This window comes from Populus euphratica, unplaced genomic scaffold, assembly GCF_000495115.2.
Source record: "Populus euphratica unplaced genomic scaffold, PopEup_1.0 scaffold465.1, whole genome shotgun sequence".
Lineage (NCBI taxonomy): Eukaryota > Viridiplantae > Streptophyta > Magnoliopsida > Malpighiales > Salicaceae > Populus > Populus euphratica.
In genome coordinates, this window is record NW_011500346.1 from 117242 (window position 1) to 126345 (window position 9104).

The 9104-nt window shown below is 30.2% G+C and overlaps 1 protein-coding gene across 4 annotated transcripts; it reads right to left on the minus strand.

Moving 5' to 3' along the window:
- Positions 1 to 1143: 1143 nt before the first annotated feature.
- LOC105113911 (apoptosis 1 inhibitor-like) lies at positions 1144 to 3108 on the minus strand. 4 transcript variants are annotated; one of them, XM_011010275.1, is made up of 5 exons: positions 2862 to 3108; positions 2585 to 2729; positions 2153 to 2222; positions 1512 to 1836; positions 1144 to 1416 (listed from the first exon to the last, which is right to left on the minus strand). In XM_011010275.1, the coding sequence occupies exons 2-5, from the start codon at positions 2660 to 2662 to the stop codon at positions 1338 to 1340; spliced, it is 552 nt and encodes a 183-aa protein (XP_011008577.1). In that variant the 5' UTR covers positions 2663 to 2729; positions 2862 to 3108; the 3' UTR covers positions 1144 to 1337. The 4 variants fall into 4 exon arrangements, with proteins under 4 accessions (XP_011008577.1, XP_011008575.1, XP_011008574.1 ...); XM_011010273.1 differs by having other exon boundaries at positions 2585 to 2723; positions 2849 to 3108; XM_011010272.1 differs by having other exon boundaries at positions 2585 to 2727; positions 2849 to 3108.
- Positions 3109 to 9104: the final 5996 nt, after the last annotated feature.

The window sequence follows — 9104 nt, forward strand, 5'->3', positions numbered from 1 at the left end:
TATAGAGAGTTGAAAAATATTTACTGAAAATATCACTATCACCAACGGAATAAATATGTCAGTATATTTCTAGTGAGAATTTTTTTTGCACGCATTTTTTCCTTGTAAAATCATTGGTAATTTTTTTTACTGATAGACTTAGCAACAAAATGTGATGTTACTGACAAAAGATATGCTAATAGATATTTTTCGTCAGAGATTTAGTTGGTAAAAAAGTTAATGACAAAGTTTGAATCTCATACCAACAGATTATGTCTGTCGGTCAAATTGTGAAATCTAGCAATGATCATCTAATCTATTTAAGAAGATATACACTCTATCTTCTTGCTTAATAGTGTTGAATTGTTATATGTTATGCTCACATTCTATGATTAGGCTTGCGAAAGTTAATTTCTCTCCGCAACCTTGGAGGATGTTCTCGTAGCTTTATAGGGTTCCTCCATTTTGTTTAAGTTATGTGATTTTTCTTTTCAATTCGTGGACCTGAGATATGTATGAACCATCAAAATAAGTAGTGGGCAATAGAGTCCCAAACTAATTTGACAGTAGAAAATCTGATAAAATTGCTAATCATATGGGGTTCCATGTAATTGACTAACCAACTTTTAATAATGGAGTTTTCAGTTCTTCATCGTGTCAAAGTTGAGTTGTAGGTATCGGTTGGGGAAAATTCCCATTGATATAATCCAATTTGTCTTTTCTAGAGATGTATAGCTCAATAATTTGAGATCATAAAGCATAGTTGGTATCGTTTAATTTAAGACCAGTCTAGACAATAGAGTAGTTTGGTGTTTGAGTCCGTATTTGGAGAAGAATTTGGTCCTTTTTTATGTGATATTGTCTTGTGATCTTCATTACCGAAAAGTCTGTGATATTTCTAGGGTTTATAGTATAATCTTTGCTTTAATACCATGTTAGAATAAATTAATGGAGCTTAAAGATTATATACAATAAAAAACATATCTCAACGTTTAGCATGTGAGATTTTTCGGGCTAGTGTTTAGGAATTAATACAATCAGAATATGCTAAATATGATAAACATTATTTTACAGCTCATGTAATTAACACTTTGTACACTTTTTTTCATATCACATTTGAAGTATTTTTGCATAGAAGGACTTAAATGGTTTGTGAGAGCAACGTGATCTTTGAATTTGCTATCAATCTAGGTGAATTTGTTCCCTGAAAGCCTTCTATCGAGTTGAGCACAATTTGAAGCTGAAGACATGAATTTCCAAAAAAATATTAACAATAGAAAAGGCTGAAGACATGCATTTCATTCGTCCTGTCATCAAAAAATGACAATCCTTGCATAAGACATCATTACAATCGAATCTCAAGGGGCAAAAAGTTTCCTTATTTTGCCAATAAATCTCCGGCACACGGGGCAGACCTTGTTTTCGCTGTTAAAAATCCTGCAATGCATTCATTCATGGATGAGTTCCATATCTAATAATAGTGCGCACTAAAGTGCCAAATTTGTGATAGCTCTACGACTAAATGCGCATACCTCTGAGCACAAACATAGCAGGTAGCACAGTGACCACAAGGAACATAGAAACAATTCCGTTCCTCATCGTAGCATATTACACATATTTTTCCATCATATAATTCCTCCGACGAACTATTCTTGCCGTCGTCGCTGCTGCTGCTGCTGGTACTGCAATTTCCTGATTCTAAATCTTTGTTACATGTCCCGTATGAGAAAAATAATGACAGTGCTTTTCTTGGCAATAGTTGGTCAGTCTGCGCTGCTCTTATTTCAACTTCATTCCTCTCTTCTTCAGAATAAGTCATATATCTCACAATTATGAGAACAATAATCAAGATAAAGGCTGCATCATTGAAAAAGAAGAAGATGTTGGTCTAGGCAATATTATATATTTATTAGAAACCCCGAGAGGTTGTCCAGTGGTTAAAATTGTTTGTGATCTTGATCTTATGGGCTCAAACTTAAAAAAATATATATGTAAGAGAATTTATTAAATTATTCTGAACACCAAACTGATAGGAGGAGTGAGCTTTTAATATCGTTTGAAAAAGAATTTAGCCTCGATTTCCGTGAAAGCTAACCCGAGAATATTTTTATTGTTGAAGAAAAATAATGTGACATATTACCATATAATATACAGTGGATTGTGAGCAACTTACCCAAAATTGAAACATACGCAGCTAAACGAGCCAAGAGAGAAATCGCCGGGTAACAACCAAGCGCATGACCCTGTAAATATTAAAGCAAAATCACCATCAAATTTTCGATGCGAATAATAATATTGTAAATACATACGAGTTAATTATAATTTATCAAGCCTAATTAGCCAGTCCCTGTTGTAATAAAAATAACCAAGTAGCCCTTGACCAGCCTGACCGTACACCTCAATTTAGTAGGTTTTTTTCCCAAAAATATATTCTTTCCTAATTTAAAACTCTCATTCGCGCCTACTTCGCTTTTACTCAAAACATAAATAAAAAATATAAATTGAAAAAGAACAGGATATTGAACACCAAGACAACATTATAAATAGATTTGAAGTCATAGGAATAAATTATATAGTTTTTGAAACAGTATAGGTAATGACTTACTGTTTTAGTCCATGTTAGGTTAATTCTTGTGGCTAAATTAACAGAACGGGATTTTGCAAGGTCTGCCATGGAGTCCATTGCCTAAGCTTCTTTCCTCTCCGCTGTCTTTATTCTGTATTCTTCAAGTTTCAACATGTATCTAGCTAGAGAAGCAAAAATGAAAATTTGGAGCCTTGAGAAATCATAAGAATGTTTCTAAGAATAAGTCCCAAGCTAAAGTAAAATATAAGACGTAAATTAACTACACATAAGCTTCCACTTCACCTGTAGAGACCTTTGAAATCAGTCTTCCAAGTTCAATTCCAGCTTCTCCATCACTAGTTTCACGAGGACTGCTACAAATGAGGATCCTTCATATAACATGCTGCTGTGACCAGAGAACGAAGAATTAAGCCAAAAAGTAGGAGCAAGCAAATGAAGAAGCTGGTTCATGCAATATTGCTACTTTGGAAGAAGAAACTTCTCATGCGGAGGAATGGTAGTTGCTGATTTATCTTTGTTGGTACCCAAGTCTCAACCAACCTAGTTTAATTTGATGGCTAGGTTAGGTGTGTATATCCATGCAACTGCAACTCGTCTTGAAAAAAGTTGAATGGTAGCTCAGGCTATTTTCCAATGGGCTCGGAGAGATTGTGTTAGGTGTGTACAAATATATGCTTAATCTATTTTTTTAGCTATTAGTTTAGCTATTATGGAGGTAACTTGTCATCCGCCTCTTGTTTCGATAGTAGCCGGGAAAAGAGACTAAACTTATATTTTCATTTCATTTCAGATTTTTTTTTGGTTCTGCAACTAATAGTTAAAAAAGAAATACAAGAGAAATAATTGTCCGGATATAAAATCTATTCACCGTTTCTCTTTGAAAAATAAAATAGAAAATTTTCTTATTCCAATAATTTACCACCTTAATATCTACTATAGAATAGGATTTTTTTTCCAATTAAATCTCCTTCATAGATTGAACTTTCTTTCCTAGATAATACAAAATACTTGGCAATACAAGTTTAATGATGTCAAAATTACTCTATTGGCCGAAGCCTATGGTCCTAAAGTTCATCTTGAATATAAACCAAATTTATTATGGATTGTTTTTCTTGGATTGTTGTTTTATAGTCTGCATTAGCCTATATATTTTGCAAAAACCCATTAAAAACTTTGTTGAAATTCTTTACCCTAACCCTTGTAATTGAATCTATTAGAATTATTAATGAATCCTTTAATATGGATTGGATTGTATTATCCTCTTTTTCCTCAAATCAATTCAACTTCAATTCATCATCCATATCAAATAAAGAGAGATAAGATACATTAAAAGTAAGATTAACTCCATGCTCATCAAATTTATTTTATAAACATTATCATTAATGTTTTTAACTATCTAAAAAAAACCACATCTTCCTAGTATCAAATTAAATTATATCTGCTTAGAAAACTTTTTTGTTTTCAACATATATACCCAAATCCAATCTCTTGGTTTAAATCTAATCAATTTTCTTCCTTCATTGGCTAGCACACAAGTTCCTAAATATTGTTTTCTAATAGGTTACTTAACCACTTTATCCTTTATTATGTGAGCATGTACTATTCTACAACATCTAGCTATGATTGTCTAACAACACATAATAAACAAGTAACCATTAAGAATCATTAGGATTTAATACTAATTGACATAAAAAAAATAAAAAATAATAAGGTTTGTTACAAGTTAAAACTTTCAAAGATAACAAATATCATAATTATAATATAACTCTCAAAATACTTAATTTTATTCATCCATGTTTCTACCTGCAAAAAAAATTTTCCTTACTTTATATATAAAAAAATAAAAACTCTAATAATGCTGAAGAAGAAAAATGTACTAGGAAAATTATACTAAAAATTGAGCCCAATAACCACAAAAAAAAAAATTGGCTCCCCAATTGTAAGAGAGAATTGCGCTCAAAATCAATGATGAAGAGAAATGGGCCACAAGCCGAGTCCAATGAAAATTGGAAAATAAGCTACAAACCGAGCTTAATTGATAGATAAAATGGGCTCAATAACGAGCTTATTGAGCCCAATACTAGCTAAAAATGAGTTAAAACTCGAGCCCTTGCTTACAATGAAATTAGTTATTTTACATAATTACCTCTCTGCGAGCAGGATGCGCTGTTGTCTAGAACCCTATTCCACTGCACATTGCGCAAGTTCACAAGATTCATGGTATTGCGAACCATTAGCCAAACCTTGCTCAATTTTGTTTTTCTCAAAATCCATTAAACAATTATGGAAAGGCCAATATCTTTTGAATTTTTTTCCCGACTTGGTCACCATTTAATCTTTCGTTATCTATTGGAATACCTCTTCTTCTATCTGTTTTCTCATATTGGACTCCTATAGTTGTTTTCTTTCGGTTAGCCGGCTGTGATGGTAGAGCGAATGCTTGGGTTATCGCTTGCCTTGCTCTGATAAAAATCCCCAGCTAGTCTCGGAATCAGCTTCAATGCATATCCGTGTGCTGCTGGAATTATCAGCAAATATTGTGTCCTTGGATAGGAAGGTGAGGTCAGAATGGTTTACCGTTCATTATATCCCCTTTGCCGATGTAGGCAGGTTCTCTTTGCTTATGTTTGTGCTCACATGATTGCTTAATGTTTGCGCATAACATCCGCGTCTTTACGGAAAGTTCACATGTCGTAGATTCAAGATAATAAGGCTTTTCTCTCCTTAAAAACAAAATAGTAAGAGGGAAGAAACAGGAAAAGTCATGGAAGCACCACCACGGTTCTGTTTGACAAATATGACAAGTAGGGATGACAATAGCTACCTGTATGGATCGGGTATTGCAATGTTCACACTTGAACCCCATCTTAATTCTTTTACCTGACTCGAACCCGGTGGCATGAATCAAATCCGATCCAATCAGGTTTCGGGTATCTGTTGGGTATCCTTTAAGTATTCATTGTCCATCCATCAGGTATTCATTAGATATCCATATCAAACTTGATCGCAAACCATTTTTAATTGTAAATGTTGTGTATGTAAATAGAAGATGATCAATAGATAAATATGACTTCAAACTTGTAGATGCTCATTTGAATTTGATATCCTTCCAACTTCGGCATTTGAACATCCAAATAAGTATTTGGAAAGAAGATGCAGCTTGGCCAAGAGCTTACGCTTTCAAACCCAGATGCAATAGTAGCAACATTTCAACCTGGTATTTTAAGTGGTTTCTGAATCACAGCTTTGTTGAATTCATCAGTATCAGCTAATAGAACTTGGAAGCCTATGAAAATAGAGTTGGATTGTGTGTGCTCTGAAGATTCTTTGGATTCAGAGATTGACTGCAATGGAACTTGAAACCCAAGAACAATTCTCATGCTTTCAGCAAAACCTTGAGAGTTGGGCGCTATCTAGATCTTACCTCGCATCAACTACCAAGTATAAGGAGGTGAGGAGCTTCATCATTTTAGGGAGAATGCATGTTTGTCAGTGATGAGATGGAAGCGTGAATGGTTTCGGCATATGATATAGTGTCTGTTTATGCAGTGAAATTATGTTTTTGCAAAGTTTTAATTTTTTTAAAAATATTTTTTATGTTTTTAAATTGTTTTAATATGCTATATTAAATATAAATTTAAAAATAAAAAAATTATTATCTTAATACTAATTTTTTTTAAATAAAATTTATTAATTTCAAACATAACTGTAATATGTACAATAAGAGGAATAAATTTTATTTGCCAACAAAGCTGCCACGTATAAACAGAGATAAGATTCCAGTGTCTTGTTTAAATGGAAACATGAAGTGCGACCTCTTGGCATGCACGTCTGTTGGTCTTATTCCAAGGCAAGTCCCCATTTATTGTATGCTGCTCATATTCCAAGGTAATATGAGTTAACTAAGTGTGAAAATAATGGAGGAATGTGAACTTTAGCACATGGAATTGAGATATAGTAATTGTTATACCTCTTGCCTAACATCATATATAAATAAATTTTTTTAAAGAGAACTAAGTGTTTTATTATACAAATATACTCATAACATTATGAATTACTACAGTATAGTAATGTTTTTGTTATTTCCACACAAAAACAAGTACGAAAGCATTTTATAATATTTATTAGTTATTGTTAAATTGATTAAGAGCAAATAACCCTTTTTAACTTTTTAAAACATAATAAAATAATTGTATTACTTTAAAAAAAATTTATTTAACTAGTGTTTAAGGTATTTTTTATTTTTTCAAACATAATAAAATTACAAAATTACCATGAACAAAAAATATTTTTAAAATTGGCAGCCATGGTTTTTTAATTTTTTTAATTTTAGTTTTTTAATTAAAATTAAGTTGAAAAATGAATAATTTGATATTTTTTATAAATATAAAATGTTATTAAAAATTAAAAATAACTAGAGTGTGCAATAAGCATATCAACGTGCCTTCACCATCTAATGACAATTTAATGCTGCCTTTTGTAACGCCGTTGGAATAGTCTTGGTGACCCCTCCCTTTCTAAGTGACAAGGATGGATTAATGATCTCTATTTTGATGCCAATGATCCTTTTTTTCCCCATCCTTTATCCTACTCATCCTTGATTTTAATGTTTTACCCTTTAAATTTTCAAAGCAGCCTGTCAATTATTTTTTTTTTAGATTTGATCCTTATTTTTATGATTACTATTTATTTAATTTAAAATAATTTATAAAATTATAATTTTTTTTATTTCATCCTACTTTAACTTTATCATTTGTTAAATTTAGTGATAATTCTTTTAATTAATATTTTATTATTTAAGAAAAAAAATTAAAACGGAATATCTTCTATAATTTTTGCCAACTTTATCACCTAGAAGCTAAAAGGAATTAATCTTAAAGGGAGGCAAAGTTACGGGCCTCTTTAGAGATAAGGTATAAGAGGGGGCTCATTATCCTTCAATTTTTTTCCATAAGATTTGATTTTTATTCTTTTAATTTTTATATTCTTTACTTTGAAAAATTTTTTAAATTAATTTTTTATATTTTATTTTTTAACATTAAATTGGTTGGGAATTGAGTTTTTCAATTGAGTCTAGACATAGGATTTCACTGATGGTGGGGCGGTATCCAAAGCAGAGCAATGATGAGTCTTCAATGGGCTTCTTTTTTTATTTTTTTCTCATGAGTATGATATTAACAACTTATTTTCTATAATTAATTATTGTCAATTTTCTTTATTCATTTTATTTAGTGTTGATACTTTTTTAATCATATTATTCAATTAACTAAATTTATTGAAACCAATCAAGTCAATGACTTTGATCTCAAATTTTCCTACTTTAAAAATATTTACGTCTCCTAGACATAATTTTTTTTAATGTTAGAAAACATTTGACCTAGCCCATAATATAGCATGGGCCACCTATCTAGTGATTCATATCTAGGCTTAATGATTTTAAGATTGTTTTGGATATTCTCATTTTGTTAAAATTTCCCATGTGTTTTCATATGAGCTAGACATTTAACCTACACTCTGTCAAAGATTGTATTTTTTTAAAAGATGAATATGTAGGTTTTCTCGATGTGTTTTTAAAATAAAAAAAATTCTAAGTGTAAATAAAAAAAGCTTATACAAGCTTTTAATTAAATAAATTGATAACATCTGTGTACATAAATATATAAATAATTATTAATGGTAATTAAAAGAGAAACTAAAAAAATTGAGAGACATATGTAGATCAAGATATTTAATTCCACAATATGAAATATTTATATGGTTCTGTTAACTCAATTTGTTTATTAAAATTAATTTTTCATTCAATCAAAAGATAATATAAATAGATATACATATGAAATTGGTTGAATTAAATAAAAGGAAACAAATAGAATACAAGGCTGAAAATATTAAAAATATTATTTAAAACTAAATATTTTTTTAAATAAAGTTCATATATATAAAACATAAAAAAATTTATATATGAGTTAGAATAATATCTTAAAAAAAACCAATCAAAAAACCTATATTCAAATCAAGTAAGCAAAATAAAAAAGCATAGAGGAGGGATGTCAATTAAAACTAGAATAAAAAAATTTGGCTAAGCAAGGATAGCCTAGGTTTCATATTTCTATTTAAAAAAAAAAAAACTTGAGTTACAAGCATAACTGAGTTTAATAAGTTAATTCTATTTTAATTAGATTATAAAAAAAATAAGCAATGATAATAAACACATAATTTTTTTTTATAAAAAATAAGATCATGATAATTTAGAAAAAAAATCTAGAAAGTATGAAACTAGTTAAAAAAGGAAAAAAAAAATGGCCCATATCAACGCAAATTAATATAATAGACATGTAACTCAGCTAATAAGAGCTGAACCAACCCAATTTAACATGTGAAACCCATGACCCATCTAATAGAAAAAAATTTAAGGAAAACCACAAAGCCAATTTTTTTTTCAAAAAAATAATGTCAAATGATGAAATAAAAAAAAGTAAATGAGATATAAAAAAAAGTCACATTATGAATATGTGACTTGGGTCATTTGACCAAAAGCACC

Excerpts from the sequence above, each read along its gene's own strand:
- LOC105113911 (XM_011010275.1), bottom strand. The coding sequence starts at position 2,662 with ATGGACTCCATGGCAGACCTTGCAAAATCCCGTTCTGTTAATTTAGCC. Across the intron at positions 2,223-2,584 it reads ACCTAACATGGACTAAAACA|GGTCATGCGCTTGGTTGTTA; the intron begins GTAAGTCATTAC and ends TAATATTTACAG. Across the intron at positions 1,417-1,511 it reads TGCTATGTTTGTGCTCAGAG|GATTTTTAACAGCGAAAACA; the intron begins GTATGCGCATTT and ends AATGCATTGCAG.